Consider the following 27,700-nt stretch of genomic DNA (forward strand, 5'->3'; position numbering starts at 1 on the left):
CATCCTTATTTGGGCAAGACACCAACAAGTACCTAAACATCTGCGGGTACCTGCTTATCACTTTGGGAGAGCACATAATGGCCCAAGCCTTTGTTTTCCTCTTGCCCTTGCTTCCCCCATCAGCAGAAGCCTGGGGCAAGCCAGGACATCTGATAGGCCTATTCACTTTCCAGGACACTGTTACAGAACAATTTCTTTTTTGTTCTGGATTGTGTTCTTCTTTTCACACCATGTTTTAAATAGAAAATGCTGTGCAATAAGAATCATAGAATCACAGAATCATAGAATCAACCAGGTTGGAAGAGGCCTCCAAGCTCATCCAGTCCAACCTATCACCCAGCCCTAGCCAGTCAACCAGACCATGGCACTAAGTGCCTCATCCAGGCTTTGCTTCAACACCTCCAGGGACGGTCCCTCCACCACCTCCCTGGGCAGCCCATTCCAATGCCAATCACTCTCTCTGCCAACAACTTCCTCCTAACATCCAGCCTAGACATCTCCTGGCAAACTTGAGGCTGTGTCCCCTCGTTCTGTTGCTGCTTGCCTGGCAGAAGAGCCCATCCCCACCTGGCTACAGCCTCCCTTCAGGTAGTTGTAGACAGCAATGAGCTCTGCCCTGAGCCTCCTCTTCTGCAGGCTGCACCCCCCCAGCTCCCTCAGCCTCTCCTCACAGGGTTTGTGTCGCCCTTCTCTGGGCACGTTGCAGCACCTCAACATCTCTCTTGCTACTCAGACAGTATACTGTTGTTTTTTTTAATAGTCTAAGGCTTTTTAAGCCAGAATGAGAGTAACTTACTCTGTGATGCCAAATGGTAGCAGTAGATTTGGGTTTTAGGAGTTTCATTAATTAGAAAATAGAAAGATACTTGTAACAGTGATAATAATGCTTGTAATATTTCTATCTAAATAACGTAGCCTTTGAAGTACACTGTCACAGAACCTTAGAGGTTGGATGGGACCTCCAGAGATCATCCAGTCCAGCCTCCAAGGAGGATCCCCTAGGGTAGTTCACACAGGAATGCATCCAGGCAGGTTTGGAAAGTCTCCAGAGAAGGAGACTCCACAACCTCTCTGGGCAGCCTGCTCCGGGGATCTGTCACCCTCACTGCAAAGAAATTTCTGCTCATGTTGAGCTGAAGCCTTCTCTGTTCCAATTTGTAGGTGTTGCTCCTTGTCTGATTGCTGCTGACCACTGAAAAGAGCTTGGCCCCAGGCTCTTGACACCCACCCCTCAGATATTTGTGCACATTGATCAGATCTCCTCTCAGCCTTCTCTTCTCCAGACTAAACAGCCCCAGGGCTCTCAGTCTCTCTTCTTAAGGTAGATGCTCAAGTCCTGCAGGCATCCTCATGGCTCTCTGTTGTGGGCTTTATCCAGCAGGTCCCTGTCTCTTTTGGACTGGGAAGCCCAAAACTGGACCGGGGAGCCTAAAAAATTCTAATTCTGCAAATTTATGAACAGTATCAATTTTTTATTTAGATTTTATACAGGGAAGTAGACGCAAGGCAAATAACACATCAGCATAGCTTGGAAATCTGAGGTGGCCAACACAGATGAACCAGAAGGTAATTTTGCAAGTACCATTGGTTTTGCACAGTAGAGTTTCAACTACATTTTTGAGTTTAGATTAAATATTTAATCTAAATATTTTATTCAGAACTGACAGCCTCTGATAATTTGTTTAATAATTTAATGGGGAAAAAATGAAGTGCAATATTTTTACAGTCCACTTAAATTCAAGCTGAGTAGTTTAATTTGTAACTGTTATTGTTTGCCAAAATCAAAGATGACAAGAGCAGAAAACTGAATGTGTAAGTGGCCTTTTTTTTACTGGGGAATAGAATCATAGAATCAACCAGGTTGGAAGAGACCTCCAAGATCAGCCAGTCCAACCTAGCACCCAGCCCTAGCCAGTCAACCAGACCATGGCACTAAGTGCCTCATCCAGGCATTTCCTGAACACCTCCAGAGATGGTGACTCCACCACCTCCCTGGGCAGCCCATTCCAATGCCAATCACTCTCTCTGCCAACAGCTTCCTCTTAACATCCAGCCTAGACCTCCTGTGGTTGTTTGGGTGTTCCCTGCCCCCCCACACTTTTAGAAATACCCAGTTAGACTCAGTTGGTTCTCTGGGAATATAAATGAAGCTATTTATTTACAGCTAGCACAATGTACAAGCAGATAGTTACAGTATACACAGTTATAGACAGAGATAGACAAGGGAAAAGGTAATACAGAAACACAACAGCCCTCCCAGAAACCTGAGTCTCCAGGAGGGGCTCTCAACCACCCCTGCACCTTCCCCCTGCCCCTCTCAACCTTATCCCAGTTCTAAGGAAGAAAAGAGGTTCAGCCAAGAGGTTAAGAAGCAAGGTTAGTGGCAGGAGAGGTTAGGGAGATGTAGCTCAGTCAAAGCCCAGCCCGAAAGTGAAGACAAAATGGGGAAAGTGTTATCTAATGTTTATATTTCTCCTTCAGTGAGACTCTGAGGGAAGCAGACATCACCATTGTTTTCCTTTCACAGCCTATGATCTACTTTTTCTCACCAAAACATTCTAGCTTGCTTCAAACTAGCACACCTCCTCTGCCACAACTTGACACTGTGTCCCCTTGTTCTATTGCTGGGTGCCTGGCAGAAGAGCCCAACACCATCTGGCTACAGCCTCCCTTCAGGGAGCTGCAGACAGCAATGAGGTCTGCCATTAGCCTCCTCTGCTGCAGGCTGCACACCCCCAGCTCCCTCAGCCTCTCCTCACAGGGCTGTGCTCCAGGCCTCTCCCCAGCCTTAGTGCCTTTCTCTGGACACCTTCCAGCACCTCAACATCCCAGGCAAGCAGCAACAGAACAAGGGGACACAGTCTCAAGTTGTGCCAGAGGAGGTCTGGGCTGGGTGTTAGGAGGAAGTTGTTGGCAGAGAGAGTGATTGGCTTTGGAATGGGCTGCCCAGGGAGGTGGTGGAGGCACCGTCCCTGGAGGTGTTCAAGAAAAGCCTGGATGAGGCACTTAGTGCCATGGTCTGGTTGATTGTCTAGGGCTGGGTGCTAGGTTGGGCTGGATGATGTTGCAGGTCTCTTCCAACCTGGTTGATTCTATGATTCTATGATTCTAAGTGTTACTGACTTCTGTTTGCTCCTGTAACAAAATCTTGTCCATAGCTATTTTCAGTACCTTCAAACAGAAAGAAAAAAAAAAAAAAGACAGGGCAGGATGGAACATAAAATGGTCACATAAATGCCACTTTTTATGGTTTCATTCTGACCATGTACATTTGCCTCCAATGTGAAAGTAATTATGGCTAACAACCTTTCAATGCTATGCTGTCGATATGTATTAAGCATATTACACTGAAATATGCTGAGTGGTTTATAAGCATATTTCCAACTTTACAGGAAATGTGAGAATTTTAAAGCACCCAGTAATGTACCAGTCTTGTCCAAAAAACACAAGAGTCATCCTAGAACAGATAAAATGGACTGGCTTTTTTTCATCTGAATGTGCCATGAAAATTAATATAGGCCAAAAACTCTTTTCTTGCGTTCCTTCAACATTTACTGCCATCATCAAGGATAACATTTTAAAGGCTCTGCCAAGATATTTTGATGAATTTCACACTGGTATCATAAGAGGCCTGCTCTAAGTCTTGAAACATCCAGATTAGTAGCATGTTATCAGGCTGCATTTCTCAGCAGCAAGATACTAGTGCTATTAAGTAGCGGATTAAGCCTTATTCAAGGAAATGGACTGATAAGAAAAAAAGAGCTATTTCAAGAAACAAGCTTCTTAGAGGTAGGTGGCACAACAGGGAAATCTGTGGCAAAGATAAGAGCATACTTTGAGACTTGTTGAGAAACCCCAAGTAAATATCACAGTATCACACAGTATCACTGTATCACCAAGGTTGGAAGAGACCTCACAGATCATCAAGTCCAACCCTTTACCACAGAGCTGAAGGCCAGATCATGGCACCAAGTGCCACGTCCAGTCCTGCCTTGAACAGCTCCATGGACGGCGACTCCACCACCTCTCTGGGCAGCCCATTCCAGCAGTGGGGGACAGAAAAGCTCCAGTCCATCTATGGTGCTCAGTAGCTCTGGGCTGCCAGGTGCTCTTCCTAGGGTGAGGCGTGACACAGAAAGAATTGGCTGATGCCAGTGTGGTGCTTCCAAGTGGTCTGGAATGAGAAAGACTATGAAAGGCAAAGTTACTAAAAAGAGCAACTACTTGAGTTCAGATGTTCTTAACAGGTACTGGGTTATTTCTTGCTGAGAGAGTAGTTTTTATGGTCATTTTCCATTAAGACCCCCTTTAAAAGAGATGGAGTCAAAATGTGTTGTAACTTTCATGTTATTTGTAATCCCCATTTATATTGATGCCTCAGAAGCCTGAAACCAACATCTGTTTCCTTCTTGGGTTGGTTTTCTTCCAAAGACCACACTTCCCTATCTTTAAAAAAAAATACTTAAAGCCACCCCATTCTCTCTAAATAAGTATGTATCTAAAAATCCTACCAAAGTTTGGTTAAGTGATTCTTTTTGGAAGATTAGGGTCTTTTTTCCCCAAGAAATCAGTGCTGTCTCCAGCAAAATAAATGAGCATCTCTGCCAAGTAGAACCACCATTAGAAAGAGAGAGTGATTGGCATTGGAATGGGCTGCCCAGGGAGGTGGTGGAGGCGCCGTCCCTGGAGGAGTTCAAGCCAAGCCTGGACGAGACACTTAGTGGCATGGTCTGGTTGATTGCTGTCTACAACTACCTGAAGGGACATTGTAGCCAGGTGGGGGTTGGCCTCTTCTCCCAGGCAACCAGCAACAGAACAAGGGGACACAGTCTCAAGTTGTGCCGAGGAAAGTATAGGCTGGATGTTAGGAGGAAGTTGTTGTCAGAGAGAGTGATTGGCATTGGAATGGGCTGCCCAGGGAGGTGGTGGAGGCACCATCCCTGGAGGTGTTCAAGAGAAGCCTGGAAGAGGCACTTAGTGCCATGGTGTGGTTGACGGGACAGTTCTGGGTGCTAGGTTGGACTGGATGATCTTGGAGGTCTCTTCCAACTTGGTTGATTCTATCATTCTAAGAATAGAACCTCTCTACTTAGAGCATTTACTGTACCAAATGTTTGTCATATATGTACAAAAGTTAAGCAAATAAAGGCCAGGTGGGAAAACTTTTAAGGAAGAAAGGAATGGGAAGAAACCTGGCAAGAGGAAAAAGCATGTTTCACCTGCATTTCAGATCAGGGAAATGCTTATAAAATGCCCATCACGTATACCTATCTCCAGCTGCTTCTATCTGGAATGAAGGATAGCATTCTGGGTGAAAGGGACTGAAAAGACACTGTTTGCAAGGTGTGCTGATAGTCCTTATCTTCTTTTTCCTACTGAGCATTTCCTGCATCAGAAAGCTAAAGCCCATGTTATAATTATTGGGTATTAGGTGCTAGTGTCATGCCATCCTCAGAAATAAAAGCAGGTGTTCTTTTCAGTTCCCATTGTACTCTCTTTGTCTGTTCAGATGACACATACTGGACATCTTTGGCATGGGGAGGTTATCTCAGCTGGTAAGGGCACTGGCAAGCAGGGAGAGATATTTGCAAACAAGAATTGTCTTCCTGACTTGCAACGATGGGAGATTTCCACAAGTCAGTAAGCATGAGCCTGCAGCTTACTGAATGAAGTACACCTGTGCATTTTTAATTGCTAAATTAATACAGGTGTAGGTCATCTTCTAATCTTGCTCTGTTGTTGACCTTGCTGCTCAGGAAAAAAAATTTGTTCCATTAAACTGAAATATAAAATAAAATAAAATAAAATAAAATAAAATAAAATAAAATAAAATAAAATAAAATAAAATAAAATAAAATAAAATGAAATTAAATGAAACAAACGAAAAATTAAATCACAACAAAATTAAAACAAAATAAATCAAAACAAAATAAAATAAAATAAAATAAAATAAAATAAAATAAAATAAAATAAATAAAATAAAATAAACCAAACCAAAATAAAATAAAATGAAATTAAATGAAACAAAAAAATAAAAATAAATCAAAATAAAATAAATTAAAATAAACCAAACTAAAATAAATAAAATGAAATTAAAAGATAAAAAAGAAATAAAAATAAAATAAAATAAAATAAAACAAAATAATCCAAACAAAAAAAAAAAGAAATTAAATGAAACAAAAATTAAAAATAAATAAAAATAAAATACAATAAAACAAAATAAACCAAACCAAAATAAATACAATTAAATTAAATGAAACAAAACATAAAATAAATCAAAGTAAAATAAAATAAAACAAAATAAAATTAAATTAAACCAAAAATACAAAGAAACCAAAATAAAATAAACCAAAAAAAAATTAAGTTAAATTAAATTAAATTAAACAAAAAATTTAAAGAAATCAAAATAAAATAAAATAAACCAAAATAAAATTAAATTAAACAAAAAAATAAATCTAAATAAAATAAACCAAAACAAAATAAACCAAACAAAAAAAATTAAATTAAATAAAACAAAAAATAAAATAAATCAAAATAAAATAAACCAAAATAAAATTAAATTAAACAAAAGAATACAAAGAAATCAAAATAAAATAAACCAAAACAAAATAACCCAAACCAAAATAAAATAAAATAAAATGAAAAAAATTAAAATTAATCAAAATAAAATAAAATAAACCAAAATAAACCAAAATAAAATTAAACCAAAAAACCACAAAAAAGCAAAATAAAATAAACCAAAAGAAAATAAACCAAACCAAAATAAAATAGAATTAAATTAAATTAAACCAAAAAAATCAATTAAATGATACAAAACAAAAAAAATCAAAATAAAATAAAACAAAATAAACCAAAAGTAAATAAAATAAAATAAATCTTAAAAAAATAAAATAATATTTAAAAAATCAAAACAAAATAAAACAAAATAGACCATTATTAAATTAAATTAAATTAAACCAAAAATAAAATAAAACAAAATAAAATGAAGGGAAATGAAGGTAAATGTAAAGTAAAATAAAATACAATTTGAACATTCATCTGTTAGGGTTTTCAGAGCCAGGACTTTCAAATTACTGCAAAGAGGCAATAAAAATCGTGGCATAAACTGACCTGTTTGTGCTTTAGCTTATTTGGAGTTTTATTTGTTTTATTGGTTGATTTCAATAGGGGCAACAACGTTCACAAATAAGCAAATTCAGTTTAGTTCAGAAAGTGACAGAAGAATGAAACTGAGGCATTAAGAAAGGTAATTTGGACCTTGTAATTGTATCACAGTATCATCAGGGTTGGAAGAGACCTCACAGATCATCAAGTCCAACCCTTTACCACAGAGCTCAAGGCCAGACCATGGCACCAAGTGCCACGTCCAATCCTGCCTTGAACAGCTCCAGGGACGGCGACTCCACCACCTCCCTGCATTTCCATCCCCCTGCAAGATAAAGCTGTATCCAGGTCTCCTTCATGAGCACCCACTCTGGTTGATCCACACAGGTATCTCAAAGGAACTTTGCAGGCAACTGTTGCTGTTTTTAAATCAAGAGGTCACGCAGCCAGTGTCTACTACTGCTTGCTCTGATGAACTGAAAGTGTTTTACTGTCTTCCCTGCAGCTCCATATTAAGTGTAAATAAGGCGGCATAAAGTATAGTTTTGTGCACAGGTTTCTTCTGGACAGCCCAGATTACAAACCTGGTTGCAAAACCCAGTAATTGCCTCCGGTTTACTTCCACCTTAAGCTGTTTCCTTTGTGGCAGACTGGTGCTGATAAACATTGACTATAGAATCACAGAATGGTTTAGGTTGGAAGGGACCTCGAGGATCACCCAGTTCCAAAACCCTGCCATAGACAGGGACACCTCCCACTAGAACAGGTCACTCAAAGCCTCATCCAACCTGGCCTTGAACACCTCCAGGGAGGGAGCAGCCACAACAGCCCTGGGCAACCTGTGCCAGTGTCTCACCACCCTCACTGCAAACAACTTCTTCCTTACATCCAGTTTAAATCTCCCCTCTGCCAGTTTAAACCCATTCCTCCTCATCCTGTCATTACAAGACCTTGTCAATAGTCCCTCTCCAGCCCTCCTGTAACCCCCTCCAGGTACTGGAAGGTTTCTTAAAAGTAGGGCTGAATTGAGACCTAAATGATAGTTGAACATTTTTATTTCCATCCACTCCCCAGATGTGGATTTGGGACATATTGCAAGGTTGTTTTTGTTGGGTTTTTTTTCCCCTCCATGTTTATGGCTAATGTAAATGTAAGTACTATAGCAAAAGAACCACAAAATAAATCTTAATAGCTAGCTATTATGTGGCACAGCATTTTATGATTTAATTTTTCCTTTCAGAAAAATTAATTACTGAAACATTCAATTAATGTAGGCTGCGTTCTGACAGGTTCTAATCATTTTAGTATACATTGCAAAACCAAAATCATATTCCCAGGTTTTCCATATAGTACACTGGTAATAAGATAGTGAAAGAGAGGAAAAGGAGACAGAAATGCAGTGTCTGTGTTAAAGCAATCATGCTTTTGCAGCTTCCCTATGCATTCTGTTTTACTTGAGTCATAGATTCATAGAATCATAACCAGGTTGGAAGAGACCTCCAAGATCATCCAGTCCAACCTAGCACCCAGCCCTAGCCAGTCAATTAGACCACGTCACTAAGTGCCTCATCCAGGCTTTTCTTGAACACCCCCAGGGACAGCGACTCCACCACCTCCCTGGGCAGCCCATTCCAATGTCAGTCACTCTCTCTCTGAAGAACTTCCACCTAACATCCAGCCTATACTTTCCCCAGCACAACTTGAGACTGTGTCCCCTTGTTCTGTACTGCTCCATTTCCATAAGAACCATAGAATCAAGCAGGTTGGAAGAGACCTCCAAGATCATCCAGTCCAACCTAGCACCCAGCCCTAGCCAATCAACCAGACCATGGCACCAAGTGCCTCATCCAGCCTTTGCTTGAACACCTCCAGGAACAATGACTCCACCACCTCCCTGAGCAGCCCATTTCAATGCCAATCACTCTCTCTGGCAACAACTTCCTCCTCACATCCATCCCAGACCTGCCCTGCCGCAACTAGAGACTGTGTCCCCTTCTTCTGTTGCTGGTTGATTGGCAGAAGAGACTAACCCCACCTGGCTACAGGGTGTCTAGGAGCCTACTGATTACTTTCTTCTCTTTTCTTAAATTTATTGAAGTTTATGTAATTCTTTCCTACAAAATGTGACTCACATCACCTGCTGTAAAAATGGCAGCAGACTGCCCTGAGCTGACAGTCCCCTCTGTGACTGGCATGCCAAAAAGTACCCCTTTAGCTACTCTCTGGGCAGTGGACAGCTTCAGGAATACAGAGGAAAACAAAAAGTATCCATCTTTGCTGTAGCATTGCTGCTATCAGTTGTTATGTTGGAAAAGAGAAATAACCTAAATATTTTATTTCTGGGAATCTTACTCTGAAGATTTAAAAGACAGGTGGACAGGAAGAGCTTTTGTACGTCCAGTTTTGTCAGTAATGGTTTAATGTCTCATTGCTCTGTATAAAATAAGCACTATCCTATCTAATCTACTGTCCCATTCCTATAAAGCATTCCCAAATCATTAAACTGACTGACCTAAGCCTTTGCATTGCTTTGATTTCACATCGTTTTTTCTGCTGCTGAAAGTTACCAGATGGTCTGAATAGCAGCTTGCCCATTTGCACAGCAACATGTATGGCTGCTTACAAGATGAAACAAGTTTCCTGCTGGGGAACTGAAAACAACAGTGAGCTGTCCTCAGCTGGAAGGACACTTCATTAGGTCCTGTAATGTTAAATCTGACAGATGATGGGAAACCTGCTACAGCTTAGGAAGAGCATGGAGCGTTTAATAAACTACTGCAGTTCAAAAATGTGTAGGAACTGCTCATCATTTTAACTTGGTTTTAATGTGGAAAGCAGGACAGGACTGAAATGCTAGTTAACTCCTTTATTCGTTATCACAAGAAGTTAATCCCTGCCCCTAGTAAAGTGAGCTTTTGCTTTCATTCTGATGTCATTGTGTCCCTGCAAAACCAAGCTATGCATATGATAGTAATTCATTGTATACCTCTACGTACCACCCTTGGCTCAGAGAGATATTGAGACAGGTCTGATGTCCTTTAATGAACCAACTAACTAGTGGACTCATTAGCTGTTTCCTTTACCAACATTTCATCTGTGGACTGACATATTTTGTCTGCAAGGAAACTTTAAATAGCTACTTTGTGTTTTTTTTTTTTAAGTTCTATAATCTCTAGACAAATGTTAATACATCATAGAGAGTTGAGTACTTACATCTGAAGTGCAACTTATATGGAAAATTAACCAACATTTAATGGACAGGTGCCACACTTCTGGGTAAAAGGTACTGTGCTTCCTGAAGTAAAACAGAGTTTTTCCTAGGTCTTTATTAAGTGGAGTCAGGAAATGATTGCTAAGCTAGCTAGTCACAGACACACAAAATCAGAGACTGATAGTGGTTGTAAGAGACCTCTGGAGATCATTCAGTCCAACCCCCACTGCTAGTGCAGGTTCACCTAGATCAGGTTGCACAGAAGCACGTCTGGGTGCATTTTGAAAGTCTCTAGAGGAGACTCCACAACATACCTCGGCAGCCTTGTCTAGTGCTCCAGTAGCCTCAAGTTTTTCCTTAAGTTCAAGTGGGACCTCATGTGTTTGTACCCATTGCTTCTTGTGCTATTACTGGCCACCACTAAAAAGAGCCCAGTCCCATTCTCATGACCTGCACCCTTTAGCTGGTGATCAGAATTTTAAGGTCCTGTCTCAGTCTTCTGTTTTCCAGGCTAAAAAGCCCCAGGCCTCTCAATCTCTCCTTAAAAGAGAGAGAATCTGAATGGCCCTGATGTCCCAGAAGGAGACAACCAATAATTAACATATGCTATTTGATTAATCAGCTGCAATTTACCTAAAGATCCTGGGCTCACAGAAGAGGAGGAACAGCAGTTACATGCTTAGGAAGCTTTCCTTTGGAAAAGAGTATGATCAAAAGTAGGGTGTGAAGATATTCCCAGCCATCAGAACAGCACACAGAGAAATACTGGTTTGCATCAGGAATGGTGTGGCCAGCAGGAGCAGGGAGGTCATTCTGCCCCTGTACTCTGCACTGGTTACACCACACCTTGAGTGCTGTGTTCAGTTCTGGGCCCCCCAGTTTAGGAGGGACATTGAGATGCTTGAGCATGTCCAGAGAAGGGCGATGAGGCTGGGGAGAGGCCTTGAGCACAGCCCTACGAGGAGAGGCTGAGGGAGCTGGGATTGGTTAGCCTGGAGAAGAGGAGGCTCAGGGGAGACCTTATTGCTGTCTACAACTACCTGAGGGTGGTTGTGGCCAGGAGGAGGTTGCTCTCTTCTCTCAGGTGGCCAGCACCAGAACGAGAGGACACAGCCTCAAGCTATGCCAAGGGAGATTTAGGCTGGAGGTGAGGAGAAAGTTCTTCCCTGAGAGAGTCATTGGACACTGGAATGGGCTGCCCGGGGAGGTGGTGGAGTCGCCGTCCCTGGAGCTGTTCAAGGCAGGACTGGACGTGGCACTTGGTGCCATGGTCTGGCCTTGAGCTCTGTGGTAAAGGGTTGGACTCGATGATCTGTGAGGTCTCTTCCAACCCTGATGATACTATGAATTGAGTATGAAACTGTCTCTGTAAATGACATGTGATAATCAAGGACACAAATAAGATGAATCAAACTGGTAAACACTAAAAAATTGCTTCTTTACATCAGTCCATATATCCATCCAGCAAGGACGAAGAGAGCAATACAAAATCACAAATGGTGCTAGAAGTGAATCACTCCCACGGTCTCAGCAGTAATTTTCTGGAATTAAAAACATGGAATCACATGGCAAGAAGGGAGGGGGAAGATTATCAACTGCAGTAGCATATCAACACAGTCCACAAGAACAATGAACCTGATCTCAGCTGGAATCAAAACTGTGGCACTCAGAGAAGGCCTACTAATCCTAGTTCCCTCAAAGTCATCCTATGTGTGGTGTCATTCACCTGAACTCGTTGAGATTTTCCCTAATCAGACTTCTTTAGTGCTTCTTTCAGCTAGGTAGAATTTCCTATCGACAATGTGCTGCCATGCTAGTGTAGTAATAAAATATGATAGAATCATAGAATCAGACAGGTTGGAAGAGACTTCCAAGGTCATCCAGTCCAACCTAGCACCCAACCCTAGCCAGTCAACCAGACCATGGCACTAAGTGCCTCATCCAGGCTTTGCTTCAACACCTCCAGGCACAGCAACTCCACCACTTCCCTGGGCAGCCCATTCCAATGCCATTCTCTCTAGCAAGAACTTCCTCCTAACATCCAGCCTAGACCTCCACCAACACAACTTGAGACTGTGTCCCCTTGTTCTGGTGCTGATTTCCTGGGTAGCCCACCTGGCTACAACCTCCATTCAGGTAGTTGTAAACAGCAGTGAGGTCTGCCCTGAGCCTCCTCTTCTGCAGGCTGCACACCCCCAGCTCCCTCAGCCTCTCCTCACAGGGCTGTGCTCCAGGCCCCTCACCAGCTTTGTCACCCTTCCCTGGACACTTTCCAGCACCTCAACATCTCTCTTGAATTGAGGAGCCCAGAACTGGACACAGCACTCAAGGTGTGGCCAGACCAGTGCTGAGTACAGGGGAAGAATAACCTCCCTTGTCCTACTGGCCACACTGCTCCTGATCCAGGCCAGGATGCCATTGGCTCTCTTGGCCACCTGGGCACACTGCTGCCTCATTTCCGCCTACTATCCACCAGTACCCCCAGGTCCCTCTCTGTCTGGCTGCTCTCAGCCACTCTGTCTCCAGCCTGTAGTGCTGCTTGGGGTTGCTGTGGCCAAAGTGTAGAACCTTGCACTTGGCCTTCTTCAGTGTCATTCCATTGGCCTCTGCCCACCCATCCAGCCTGTCCAGGTCCCTCTGCAGGGCTCTCCTACCCTCCAACAGCTCCACAGCTGCTCCTGGCTTGATGTCATCTGCAAACTTACTGATGCAGGACTCGATCTCCCGGTCCAGATCATCAATACAGATATTGCACAGATCTATCAGTCTCCTGTTTTATAAGCTATAGATACTGGGAGCTTCTTCATAAGTTAATGGTATTCCAGAAACTGGACCTAATGCTTTTGCTGCATCATGTCATAGAACCAGAGATACTCTTTTAGATTGAGAAAGACCCTTAAGATCATTGAATCCAACCATTAACCTCACACTCCAAAATCTGCCAATAAACCATGTCCCGTTTTGGTAGGCAACTGACACATCAGTGATCATAGAATCAACCAGGTTGGAAGAGACCTCCAAGATCATCCAGTCCAACCTAGCACCCAGCCCATCTTATAGCAGCACAACAGCAATTGTGATTTTCACAGTCAGATTAATTACATTTGTGTTAAATATGAACTGTAAGAACAAATACATATTTTTAGCATTGTTTAATGCTTTCAAATAGTCATTTTTCATTAGTGCAGTGCTTGACATTTGTTTCAGAAAGTTCTAGGGAACAGTTGTCCAAAGGGATTAAATATTTAAAGTGAAACTTGCATTAAGAATGGAATTACAGGTTCTTTTTAGCCTAATACATAATTATTAACTGGAGTTGAGGACATTCTTTTGTTTGCAAAGGAGAGGGAGAAGTATTTGCCACTCTGAATGTGTCAACACGAACACAGCACACCATGCCAACTGCAGATGGGTGTATTAGTGAGTAATATGCTGCCACCACTTTCTTTTTCTGCTAACAGAAAATCTTGTTTATCAAAGCTGTTTGAAAACACTCCATGCCCTTTATGTTTCACTGTATGCCCTTGTTCAACTGTTTGTATTTCATAATCTTTTTAAATCAATTCAACATCAAGGAGAGCTTCATTGTTGGGGTCACCTGGTGTACTTGATGCCAGTAAGACTCAAAAGACTCAATCATATCAGATATTTTTCCTTGTTCTTTTCCTGAAATCTACTATTTATTTATTAGCAACAACAAAATAAAAGGGGAAAAAAGCTAAAACAAACAAAAAAAGCCAAAACAAACAAAAAAACCTTTCATTTAGAATCATAGAATCAGTCAGGGTTGGAAGGGACCACAAGGATCAGCCAGTTCCAACCCCCATGCCCTAGAGCAGTCTGCCCACAGCCTCATCCAGCCTGGCCTTAAACACCTCCAGCCATGGGGCCTCAACCACCTCCCTGGGCAACCCATTCCAGCCTCTCTCCACTCTCATGCTCAACAACTTCCTCTTCACCTCTAGCCTGAACCTACCCATCTCCAGCTCAAATTACTGAATTAATTTATTGAATTAATTTTTTGAATTTATTGAGGCTGCTCCCTCCCTGGAAGTGTTCAAGGTCAGGTTGGATGAGGCGTTGATCGACCTGTTCTAGTGGATGGTGTCCCTGCCTATGGCAGAAGGTTAGAACTGGCTGAGCATTGAGGTCCCTTCCAATCTAAACCATTCTATGATTCTATCAATAAACAGGTGTTTTTTTATGGGAGCACATGTTGACATTCTGTGTTCTTTTTCTCCAGCTAAATCAGATTTCATACATTGTGTCTTATTATAATAGAATCATAGAATCATAGAATGAACCAGGTTGGAAGAGATCTCCAAGATCATCCAGTCCAACCTAGCACCCAGCCCTATCCAGTCAACCAGACCATGGCACTAAGTGCCTCATCCAGTCTTTTCTTGAACACCCCCAGGGACGGTGCCTCCACCACCTCCCTGGGCAGCCCATTCCAATGCCAATCACTCTCTCTGTGAAGAACTTCTTCCTAACATCCAGCCTATACCTACCCTGGCACAACTTGAGACTGTGTCCCCTTGTTCTGTTGCTGGTTACCTGGGAGAAGAGGCCATCCCCCACCTGGCTACAATGCCCCTTCAGGTAGTTGTAGACAGAAATAAGATCACCCCTGAGCCTCCTCTTCTCCAGGCTAAACATGCCCAGCTCCCTCAACCTCTCCTCATAGGATTTGTGCTCCAGGCCCCTCACCAGCCTTGTTGCCCTTCTCTGGACATGTTCTAGCACCTCAACATCTTTCTTGAATTGAGGGGCCCAGAACTGGACACAGCACTCAAGGTGTGGCCTGACCAGTGCTGAGTACAGGGGCAGAATAACCTCCCTTGTCCTGCTGGCCACACTGTTCCTGATGCAGCCCAGGATGCCATTGGCTCTCTTGGCCACCTGGGCACACTGCTGGCTCATCTTCAGCTTACTATCTATCAGTATCCCCAGGTCCCTTTCCTCCTGGCTGCTTTCCAGCCACTCAGTCCCCAGTCTGTAGTGCTGCTTGGGGTTGTTGTGGCCAAAGTGCAGAACCCTGCACTTGGCCTTGTTAATTCTCATCCCCTTGGCCTCTGCCCACCCATCCAGCCTGGCCAGGTCCCTCTGCAGGGCTCTCCTACCTTCCAACAGATCAACACCTGCTCCTAGCTTGGTGTCATCTGCAAACTTACTGATGCTGGACTCAATGCCCTCGTCCAGATCATCAATAAAGATATTGAACAGGACTGGGCCCAGCACTGATCCTTGAGGCACACCACCAGTGACAGCTGCCAACTGGATGTGGCACCATTCACCACCACTCTCTGAGCTCTGCCATCCAGCCAGTTCTTGATCCAGCACAGAGTGAATCTGTCCAAGCCATGAGCTGCCAGCTTGGCTAGGAGCTTGTTGTGGCAGACAGTGTCAAAGGCTTTGGTGAAGTCCAGGTAGACTACATCCACAGCCTGCCCCACATTCACCAGGCAGGAACCTGATCATAAAAGGAGATCAGGTTGGTGAGGCAGGACCTGCCCTTCCTAAACCCATGCTGGCTGGGCCTGATCCCTTGGCCATCCTGTAGGTGCTGTGTGATGGCACTCAAGATGACCTGTTCCATGCCCTTGCCTGGCACTGAGGTCAGGCTCACAGGTCTGTAGTTTTCTGGCTCCTCCTTATGACCCTTCTTGTGAATGGGTATCACATTGGCAGCTTCCAGTCTTCAGGGACCTCTGCAGTGAGCCAGGACTGCTGCTAAATGATGGAGAGTGGCTTGGCCAGCTCAGCTGCCAGCTCTCTCAGCACCCTAGGGTGGATCCCATCCGGTCCCATGGACTTGTGAGGATCCAAATGACGCAGCATCAAACTTACTAGCTGTTTATTAAAACAGATAGCCAATAGATTAAATGAGCATAAATGAAGAACACATGCAATTAACAGGCACATTAATCTTGTGGCCAAAGTAGAAGTCATTAAAATGCTGGCAGTTTATCTTTTGAACAAGACCATTCTGGTCAGGCCACACCTTCAGTGCTGTGTCCAGTTCTGGGCTCCTCAATTCAAGAGAGATGTTGAGGTGCTGGAAGGTGTCCAGAGAAGGGCAACAAAGCTGGGGAAGGGCCTGGAGCATAAACCCTATGAGGAGAGGCTGAGGGAGCTGGGGGTGTGCAGCCCACAGAAGAGGAGGCTGAGGGCAGACCTCATTGCTGTCTACAACTCCCTGAAGGGAGGTTGTAGCCAGGTGAGGTTGGTCTCTTCTGCCAGGGAATCAGCACCAGAACAAGGGGACACAGTCTCAAGGTGTGCCAGGGGAGGTCTAGGCTGGATGTTAGGAGGAAGTTGTTGTCAGAGAGAGTGATTGGCATTGGAATGGGCTGCCCAGGGAGGTGGTGGAGTCGCCTTGCCGGGAGGTGTTCAAGCAAAGACTGGATGGAGCACTTAGTGCCATGGTTTGGTTGACTGGCTAGGACTGGGTGCTAGATTGTAGTGGATGATCTTGGAGGTCTTTTCTAATCTGGTTGATTCTATGAATCTATGATTCAGCTAGAGCTGACCAAGGACTTCAGTGGTTTCTGAGCCAGCAGGCTCCATGGTGGCAGTTCCTGATCAGTTTCTGGGTGCTGGAACATTTGTGACCTCTTTTTTAACCCGTCCTGACACTAGAAGATTGTTGTTATTGAGAGCCTTTTAAAAAATATACTCTTCACCAGAAAAATAGGATTTGCAGATTGCAATGTATGACTCTTTGGTGATTCATTCTATTCACCTTATTTGACATGAATAATAGAAAATGAAAGAAAAGGAAAAGGTAATTATTAATATCCCTGAATTGTGTGGTCCTGTTGTTCTGTGGTGAGTTCAATCATCAAGACTGGATGAGGCACTTAGTGCCATAGTCTAGATGAATGTATAGGTCTTGGTGATAGCTTGGATTGGATGATCTTGGAGGTCTCTTCCAACCTGGTTGAATCTGTGATTCTATGATTCTATGAACAGGTCAGACTGGCTAATCTTGGAGGTCTCTTCCAACCTGGCTGATGCTATGATTCTAAATTTAGCTTTGTCTCTTCTGGTTTATTCCACCCTTTTTGTTCAAGTAATCTAAAATACAGTGTGCAGGGTTGACCTTTCTGGGGGAGTGATCTTGAACCTGACCTTAGGTGGTCTTGACTCCTCTCAAGGGGTGGGTCTGAGCACCACCAGGTGATTCATGGTTAGCTCACTCCCCCTTCCTGTCTAAAGATCTATAAAAGCAGGGAGGTCTTCCTGCTTGTATGCTCCCCTTCCCCTTCCCTTTTCCTTTCCCTCATGAGGAGTCACCATTCCTGTTTCCTGCTGCTTAGTGTTTCACCATGTGGCCATCATCACCACGAGGCAGACAAAACCCACTGCCATCATATCTGGTTGTGTATTTACATGTTTTGTACCTTTGCTTCCCTTCCCTACACCTTTGTAACTCATATATATATATACACATATACCCTACCTCATATACCTCTTATTTATTGTTAAACTTTTCTTCTCTTAACTTCCAAATCACTGTGAAATTATTTATTTGGGTCTGCTTTACCTTTCCTCTCTCTCCATCTAATTCCTTTTCTTTTGGGAAAGAAGGGGGGAGAGGGAAGGGCATTCTGTAAATTGCTATTAGTTCTATCAACTATGTTGGAGTCTCTGGGAATTTAAATTAGAACCCAGACATACAGTATTCTATATTAATAATCATTAAAACAATGTTTGCTTCATTTTTCCCCCACTCTTCAAAATGTCTGGGACCCGTGGTCAGTACTTGTTTTGGCTTGGACAGGTGTTGCTTTTTAAACTCAAGTACTTTGATTTATCAGATGTAGCAGAAGACACATCCTTATGTCTATGGCATTGTTTGCAGTAGCTTTTAAGTGAAGAAGGCTGAAAATCAAGAGGTGATTATTAGCCACACTGATTTTTCCAGCTAATTATCTCTAAATTCAATCATCTATTGTAAAAGTTTATTCTGTGTGAGACCTGAAGAATAGCTTAGGAAATGGACCAGGTGTGAATTTCATTTAGCTGCTCCCTTTGGGCAAAATGTCCTTCTCAGTTTTGTAACTAAAATGCAGTGGGTTCAATCAAATGAGAAGGAGTCAGGGTGAGCTAGGGGATAGAAGAGGGAAGGGCTGACTTCTGTTTGACCTGGCTGGCTCTTTACAGCAAACTGTCGTTATTTCATGGGCATCAAGCTTTGTGAGGGACATTAGGTCAAGACTCTTAGCGTACTCATTAATGTCTCTAAGTTCTCCCCAAAGCTGTTGGAGTTTAAGTACATTCTGTGCTAGCATTGGCTAGCCCTGCATTAATTTACTTGGATTATCCACTATTGTTTAAGCATCTTAAACATGGGAATACTTCAGCGAGGAGTACTGGGTTAAAAACCATCATGGTTCTTTACATTCTAGATTAGTAAAAAATAAAGTTATTGTATTAAAGACTTATTTTAAAAGAACTCTGATAGCACTTCATAGGTCAGAAGTGAAGCCTGCAGAATTCTTTATTTGTATTAATGAAGAATTTTAGGCTTTCAGCACTTGAACATTATAATTTGATTGAGATTGACAGTGATTATTTATGATAGACACACAAGCAAAGTAGGAAATTATTTCCTAACCAGTATTTAAATATGACCAGCTGTGAGCTCACTGCTCCTGACTGCTGGAACTGAGTAGAGAAGCTAGGATATCTCCTCATACCTAAGCCCAAGAATTGCTGATATTTCTAAGTGTGTTCCTATACCCAGCTTCACAAGAGCCTATACCCAGGCTCACAGGATGTTAAGGGTTGGAAGGGACCCAAGATCATCGAGTCCAACCCCCCTGCCAGAGCAGGACAATCCTATCTAACACAGATCACAGCAGAACACATCCAGACAGGCCTTGAAAGGCTCCAGAGAAGGAGACTCCACAGCCTCTCTGGGCAGCCTGTGCCAGTGCTCTGGGACCCTTACAGTAAAGAAGTTCCCCCTTGTGTTGAGCTGGAACCTCCTGTGCTGCAGCTTCCATCCATTGCTGCTTGCCCTATCCCAGGGAGCAGTGAGCAGAGCCTGTCCCCCCTCCTGATCCCCAGCCCTCAGATATTTACAACCATTTATTAAATCTCCTCTCAGTCTTCTCTTCTCCAGACTAAGCAGCCCCAGGTCCCTCAGCCTCTCCTCATCAGGCAGTGCTCCAGTCCCCTCCTTGCCCTCCCTGTTGGACTCTCTCCAGCAGATCCCTGTCCCTCTTCAACTGGGGAGCCCAAAACTGAAGGCAGTATTGGAGACGAGGTCTCTCTGCAGAGCAGAGAGAGAGGAGAACCTCCCTTGATCTGCTGGACACACTCTTCTTAATATACCCCAGGATCCCATTAGGCTTCTTGGCAACAAGGGCACATTGCTGCCCCATGGATGTTATCCACCATAACCCATAACTCCCAGGTCCCTCTCCACAGGGCTGCTCTCCAGCAGTCACCTCCCAGCCTGTACTGGTGCAGTTTGTTATTCCTGCCCAGATGCAGGACTCTGCACTTGTCCTTGTAGAACCTCATTTGGTTCCTCTGTGCCCAGCTCTCAGTCTGTCCTGTTCTCTCTCTGGATGGCCACACAGCCTGCAGCTGTATCAGCCAAGCCTCTCAGCTTGGTGTCATCAGCGAACTTGCTGAGCAGACACTGTCCCCTCACCAGTGTCATTGATGAAGGTGCTGAACAGGACTGGACTTCTTGCAACTGACTTTTTAATTTTTTTTTTTTTGTATTTTAATGTAAGTAAATATTCTCCTCCATATGTTTCACTGTTAGAAGTCTCAAAAATTGACTTTGGCCTTTATTTAGTAACCTTCTCATTAGTCCAAAATCATCAGTTGCAAGTCTGGGGCTATTTCTTAGGACTCTGCACATGGCTTTAGAGTCCTCTGTTCCAGAATGATGAATCCCTGTTGGAGGCACTTTCAAAGAATGTCTGCTAGACTAATTAAACAGAATGAGCAGAGGAGAGAGGATTCTGTTTTTTAGCCTAATGAGGAGGGGGAAAAAAACCAACCAAAAAACAACGACAACAAAAAGAAGCCTCACTCTAAAATTTTTCTGTCCCAAAATACCTAGGACGTAAAATCCAAGGAAACAGAAGTCATTTTCATGCTTGGATCATTCTTTTTTTCTTAGAAAAGTTTTTATATTGACTGCCATTATGCTGTGTATTAAACCAGCTGAGCAGATTCGGAGAGCGGTTAACGGAAGTGGCCCTCTGTGTCAGGCAGGTATTTTTGAGAAACCGCTTGGGGTTAACTGAGTCAACAAACTCTGCTTGACAGCTGATGGATTATTTCTTAGAACTTGAAGCATTCTTTTCAGAAGGCTTGACAAAATCAGAGCCCAGACCAAGAAAACCTATTAGCAGGGCTCTTAAGGGAGATTAGTTGTTTTTCTTAGAATAGAATGCCTTCAAAACTGACCCTGCAACTTGGCCTAAAGAGCGATGCAAAAATTGCTTCTGAGTACTAAATTATTGCTTTCCAGCACTGAGTCACCTCCTACCTTTTATGGCTTCACATGGTTCACTAACTTCTTTGTTTCCTGTGTCTTGAATTTTTCTCTCCCCAGAGATTTGCCTTCTGACCAAGGGCCGTCGAACTGCCAGTGTACGAGCAGACACATACTGTCGCCTGTATTCCCTCTCCGTGGACAACTTCAACGAGGTTCTTGAAGAGTACCCAATGATGAGAAGGGCCTTTGAAACGGTGGCCATTGATAGACTGGACAGGATAGGTATTTCTTTCTTTTTCTTGTTTTTGTTTGGTTTTTTTTTTCCTCTATTAGAAGTTTTGTTTCTGTTGCGCTGCAGTAAATGTTCTTCCCAGCGATGAATAAGAGATGTGCCCAGAGAAAATTTTGCAATCTCACTTTTAAATAATTAAAGAAAAAACCACATAAAGAGTTTCTGAAAGGTCTCATACTCCTCTGAGGATCGTTTTGTAATCTTTAATTATCATTACTATTATTTATTAATCCTGTATATTACTTTTGCTGCCCTCAGCAGCTGACAGAGTTTATGCTACTTTATGAGCAGTAGATGACATTTTCCCACCAAATTGTTTATAGATGATTTCTGTAGTGCTGGCAAGAGCTGAAGCCTCTCAGCACTCACAAACCTCATGCTTGTTGAAGTTTGAATCAATCCTTTGCAGCAGGGCTCTTACGTTCCACACATGGGCACTGCATTGCTAGCTGCAGACTGGCATTACTGAAGTCTGCTTGCAGTGAGAAGGGGAGGACCATGATACCCAAGTGAAGGGCAGAAGGATATGGCAAATGATCAAAACAAGGTGTGTGAAGTCTACTGTTGTGCCTCCAGACCTTCTGAACCTCTCTAATTAATTGGGCATACCAGAATTGCACTTTGATCATCACTGGTTTTAAAGTGGAGCTATATGTGGGGAAAAAACCCCAAACTCACCACATTTATACTGTTGGGTGGTGTTTCCTCAACTTCACAAGAAAATAGTGTAAGGATTTCCCCACATCACTCTTTCTCAATGTGTGCAGTTTTTAAATTGAAGACTTAAAAGTCTGCAGCTTCTTTCAAGTGAAAAATTGCAAGGCAGTATCATTCTTACTATCATTTTAGTGTCTGTTCAGAGCTGAAGTTACAATTTGGAAGAAAGCATGTTTTCTTTAATACAGCAAGATGAAATACAGGCATACAGGTTTCTAATATTTAGTAGACCTGTGTTAGTGTTTTACAGATGGTGAGCATGCAGTGCATTCATTTCTCTTATCAAGACTTTTCAGACTTCTGCAGTTTGTCTCTACAGACTGTCTGGAAATGTAGTCCAAGTAGTAGGTGCTTGAATTATATAGTAGTGAAATGCAGTCTGGTCTTAGAACACTAATCCCAATCTGAAGCACTGTGTTTACAACATGGAATCTGCAGAGGCTAAAAAGATAAAATGCAAACCATTTTATGGCAAAAGGAGCAACTTAGTGCAATTGTCTTCCCGTGTATCTTATGACACAGTATAGTGTCTGCCTCTTGCAGACACTGGAAGCCATGGGGGAGACATCAGGACACATTCTTTTTTTAGGCAAGCAGGCCTCACATTATTCATGAGTTCACAGCAGTTCACATTCACTTAAAAATATTATTTCTTGCAAGCTAGGAGTTACTGGGTACTAATGTCTAATAATTAGTTCCAGGGAATGTGCTAAATGGCAGGTGTTTTTATAAATACTGTAACAGTTTACTGGAAAATGGGACAATTTTGCAGCAAAAGGGAAAGTTTTCTCTACACACAGAGCTGGATGGCTTCCTTTTCACCCATTACCATGGTTAGGTGTGCAGAATAATTGCAGTAGGACTAATGCACTGCAAGTGAAGAGGCACAGAAAGTCCAGTTGAGCACTGCAGTGTTACAAAACCTTGCCATGCTGGTGCAGAGAGGAGAGTGGGTGTGCATGGAGGCCAGCCATCAGCAGCTGCTCACCAACCTTAGTCTCTGTGGCAGTGGCCCATGTGGCACATAAATACTGCAGTGGACTTGCTGCCAAGCCGTGGCCTCTGTGCAGCCTGGTGAGTCTTTCACAGTACAAAGCTCTTGTGGGTAAAAGCCACCAGCCAGCAACTAAATGTATGAGACCACTCATTCACACTTAGCCCTCCCCACTGCATTGGCAGTCTGGGGGGGCAGGGAAAGAAGTAAAAGTCATTGGTGAAGATAAGGATTAATATGTTATTTAATAAAATAGCATAGCAACAAAGATAATAAAATACAATAATAATAAAAAGTAGCACCACAACAGAGGAAGAAATGCTACCCAAGAAAAGTGATGCACAATGCAGTTGTTTAGCACCCACTAATGCAAGGCAGAGTCGCAGTCAGCGCTCCCCCAGACAGTCACCCCCAGTTTATACACTGAACATGACTGAGCACGTTTTGTGGTGTGGAATATCCCTTCCACTAGCCCCCAGCTTTCCTGGCTGTGCATCCTCCCTGCTTCTCGTGCTCCTGCACACTAGCTAACCATGGGAAGATGAAGTCTTTATCTGTCAGCAATAAAAAGCTTAAGTATGTTATCAACATTCTCTTCACGCTGAATCCAAAGCCTGGTACTGTTCTAACTACCGAGAAGGAAAATAAGCTCTGTCTCAGCCCAAACCAATACAGGAGCCCTGAGCACAGTCAGAGTGGGGGTCTGACCCTGCATGTTTGGCTTGCTTAACTCTTCTGCCTCTCTATGAAGGGAAGAAGAACTCGATCCTCCTGCAGAAGTTCCAGAAGGATCTCAATACTGGGGTTTTCAACAACCAGGAGAATGAGATATTGAAGCAGATCGTGAAGCATGACAGGGAAATGGTGCAGACCATTGCCCCGGTGAGCCTGCAGCAGATGCCAGCCCTGAACTCCAGCACCTCTGCCTCGTCGACGCGCGTCAGGACACAGTCCCCTCCCGTGTACACTGCCAGCAGCCTGTCCCATGGGAACCTGCACTCCCCCTCGCCCGGCACGCAGACATCCCAGCAGGCCGTCATCCTCTCGCCCTGCTCCTACACCACTGCCGTCTGCAGCCCGCCCGTACAGAGCCCTCTGGCCGGCCGAACTTTCCAGTATGCCTCTCCGACTGCCTCGCAGCTCTCCCTCATGCAGCAGCAGCAGCAGCCACAGGCACCCCAGCAGCCCCCTGGGGCCGCACAGAAGAACGAGGTCCACAAGAGCACCCAGGCCCTCCACAACACCAACTTGACCCGGGAGGTGCGGCCCCTCTCCGCCTCGCAGCCCTCCCTGCCCCATGAGATCTCCACCCTGATTGCCAGGCCTCACCCCACTGTGGGAGAGTCCCTCGCCTCCCTCCCGCAGCCCGCCCCTGGCCCCGGGGTGCCCCCGGCCGGCCGCACCACCGTCCCCCAGCGGGTCTCACTATTCCGACAGATGTCCTCGGGAGCCATCCCCCCGAACCGGGGGGCAGCACCGACCCCAGCCCCGTTGCAAAGAGATTCCTCCACAGTCTTAAGCACAGAGCCCGAGGGAGAGAAGCCGCGGTTCGCGTCTAACCTATGATCCCTGGCAGCTGTGAGCAACAGACTTGCGGTGAACCCAGCACCATCCTTGGAACTGTTTTAGCCTGTTTCCTTAATGTTACCCAGCAGTCTACTACGAGAAAAATGCTTTAGAGAGCTTTTCCCTACATAACGAATGTAAAAACTATATTTTATATATATATATATATATATATATGCACACACACACACGCAAATATATATATATATATATATATATATAAACACTAAAGATCTTGTCTGAATTCATGTCTTCCTTTCTTGCATTCATTAAAGAAGTCTAAATTCAGCTGTACTACTACTTGGTTTTTAATGTGTCTGCTTTAAAAATCAGTCTAACATTTCTCTGTTTGTGAGGCTGGCTGTTTTTCATGGGAGGGTTGTCAATACGCTGACAAAAGTTGCTAGGATGACTAGAACATGCTAGTTATAGTAGTAAAAAACAAACGAACAAACAAAGGATAAAAGCATAAAAAAAGAGAGAAATCTTAGCCTAAGCAACGCGTTGCACTTTCCAGGCGTTGTGATGAAGCTTTCGTCGTTTCCTTTGCCGCGTCCACGCCCGTTAATTTCTGGTGGAGAATGTAGCTGTTCCTTCCCGTGGCGTTTCACACGTTAGCACTTTTCTGTTGGGAATTAGGTCGGCAAAGAAACAAATAGCAAACGCCTGCAGTCAAAAGGCTGGCACTGGCACTCCTCTGGATAGGTTGTAACCTCACCACAGGTCAACCCTTCTGTTGTTTCAGCAAACGGGGTGGACTTTCGATCTTCACACTGCTAAAGACTTTTACAAAGACTATTCGTTATTGCCACTGTAAATAAGTTTTTAGACCCAAACAAAACAAAAACAACAAGAAAAAAAAAAAAATATATATATATAGCTGCTGTGTGGTGTACCATTATTGCCAGGTCTTTGTTTAGGAGTTTAGGTTCTGCCTCTTCACTTCAGAGATTTGCAGTTTTGAATTTGTTGAAGCTAAGTGCAACGCAGCTGTTAAACTGTAACGCGATGGCTTAAAGGACCTGCGATGCTACTTTTCACACGGCGATGTTTTATGCAAAATTGTACGCTTGATCCTGCACAAACTGCTAGTACTTCACAAATACCATCACTTTTCTTCTCCTTGCCCCTCCTCAATAGCATCTGAGAATATTCCATGCATGCTTTGGGGGGAAAAAAAAAAAAAAAAAAAAAAAAAAAAAAAAAAAAAAAAATTAAAAAGAAAAAAAAATCTATAAAAATAGGTTCAATCAAGCATTGTAGGAAAAGGCTTTAATGGTATCTTAGAAAGTAATAACCATTTATTAATCGTGTCTACCTTACAATTCCTACGATGCTGACTTTGAATCTCTGATTTAAGTCTAGAAGTGAGATTTTTTTTTTTTACTTAATCAATTTTTTTTTTTTTCCCATTTAAAGGATTATTTGTAAACCACAGCTTGATTTAGGCTTTCAGGTGCTTTCTGTGTCTTCACTGTAGTTCTGTAGTTGACTGTGGTGTTAATTTATGGAAGAAAAAAAAAACAACAACAAAAAAAAAGAATAAATATATTATAGCATCAAGTCTGTCTGGAAATGCACGATTTGCTCTGTGTATATTGTATTTAAATGGTTAGTATATCCTAAGGCATGTAGTGTCAAACATAGCCCATAGGTATGAGGTTTATTATTTTTTAATGTCTTCAAAAAACAGAACGGAAACGGTGACAGAAAGCAGGGTTAAAGCATACTGTTTTGTGAACACTTTGTTTCGTTTGCTCAGACTTCACGTTATCTTATCCACAAAATTGTTCTTTCGTAGTCATCTGTGCCTAATTTGTCACATTAAATAGACCTTGAAACTAAACGTCTCATAATTTTAACTCATTGGAAGAAAAAATAATCAGCATTACGGATGTGATACAGACGTATGTATTCTGTTCTTCAAAACCCAGCTGACTCAAGCGAAGGAAGTGAATGCAAAGGAGTTCTTCCTTTCCCATTAACGCTGAGTTTAACAGTGCATGGAAAAAAAAAATTTAAACAACATCACCAACTACATAATGCAGTGAATCCAGATGTACTGGAGAGCAAAGTAAATACTCTAAAGCTAACAGAGCTTGAACCCATGCTGCCTGTTATGCCTTTACTAAAGTGGTACATCAAGTGAAAGCTTAGAATGATCTTCCAGCTTTGGCTGGCTCCCGCTCACCGGTGAAAATCGATGTAATTAACTCATTAACATGCTGCTGCCATCAGTTTAAGGGGCCCAGAGTAGTATTAGGAGGAAGTGATTGTTTAGAAGTGTTTGGAACATTATGGATACGCTGCAAGACCATTTTATTTATCAATACAATACCCTTTATTATTTTAATACTAATGAATTATGTCAGTTAATTAAGATCATGTACTGATCTTTCAAAAAACTGTTTAAGGTTTACATTTAATAGGAGTTATGGGGTTAGTAGCGAAATATTTTTATATATATTTTTATTTTATTTTAAGCACTACAAAGAAATATTAATTCACGTGGTCTTTCAGTGAAACCATAAATAATTTTTAAATGACTTTGTAATAGAGTGGACAATATCTAGGATTTGTATGTTAATTAAAAAAAAAAAAAGGTACAGGGTATAAAATTATATACGTATATATATGTATGTATGAGTGTACATATACTTAGATTAAGAGACAAATGACTCACATTCCTGTAATATAAAGTTCCATTGCTAGTTTCAGAACTGACCTATTTTCTCTGTACATAAAGTAAGCCCATAAGTATGAAATCTCACGTCTGTACAGGATGAAATGTATTCATGAGAAAAAAAAAAAGAGGTTGGATCTTACTGCTGCTGGGAAGACTATAGAGCTGATTCTTACAATAACTATACGATTGGGGATGAATTAGATCTTTTTCTTTTGTCTTTGCTCAAAGCCATAAATAAAAATATATAAAAGATTATTAATAAATTGAAGAAAATACATTAAAAAAAACACAGCTATGATTTTTTTTTCCCTTCCAGTATCTCTATAACTGAGCAACATTTCTTTTGCCATGAAAGAAAAAAAAACCCATTTGCTTTTATCTTTTCTTCCTTCCAAATCCAGACATCATACACACTAAGTATGGGGAAGCGGGGGGGGGGGTGGGGGGGGGGGGAACTTGTCTGAGTAATTATGTGCACCATAGGAAGAGAGCTTAGAATTTCATAGAATCACATAGAATCAACCAGGTTGGAAGAGGCCTCCAAGATCATCCAGGCCAACCTAGCACCCATCCCTATCCAGTCATCCAGACCATGACACTAAATGCCTCATCCAGTCTTCTCTTGAACACCTCCAGGGATGGTGGCTCCACCACCTCCC

At 42.8% G+C, this 27,700-nt stretch overlaps 1 protein-coding gene across 1 annotated transcript in view; it reads left to right on the forward strand.

The window, feature by feature from the left end:
* Positions 1–27,328, forward strand: part of HCN1 (hyperpolarization activated cyclic nucleotide gated potassium channel 1) — a 346,393-nt gene extending 319,065 nt beyond the window's left edge. Inside the window, exons 7-8 of the mRNA XM_064140084.1 lie at positions 20,904–21,068; positions 23,541–27,328. Of these exons, the coding sequence (XP_063996154.1) occupies positions 20,904–21,068; positions 23,541–24,355 (980 nt within the window). The 3' untranslated portion in view covers positions 24,356–27,328. The remainder of the gene's footprint in view (positions 1–20,903; positions 21,069–23,540) is intronic.
* Positions 27,329–27,700: the final 372 nt, after the last annotated feature.

Source organism: Pogoniulus pusillus, chromosome Z (assembly GCF_015220805.1).
Source record: "Pogoniulus pusillus isolate bPogPus1 chromosome Z, bPogPus1.pri, whole genome shotgun sequence".
NCBI lineage: Eukaryota > Metazoa > Chordata > Aves > Piciformes > Lybiidae > Pogoniulus > Pogoniulus pusillus.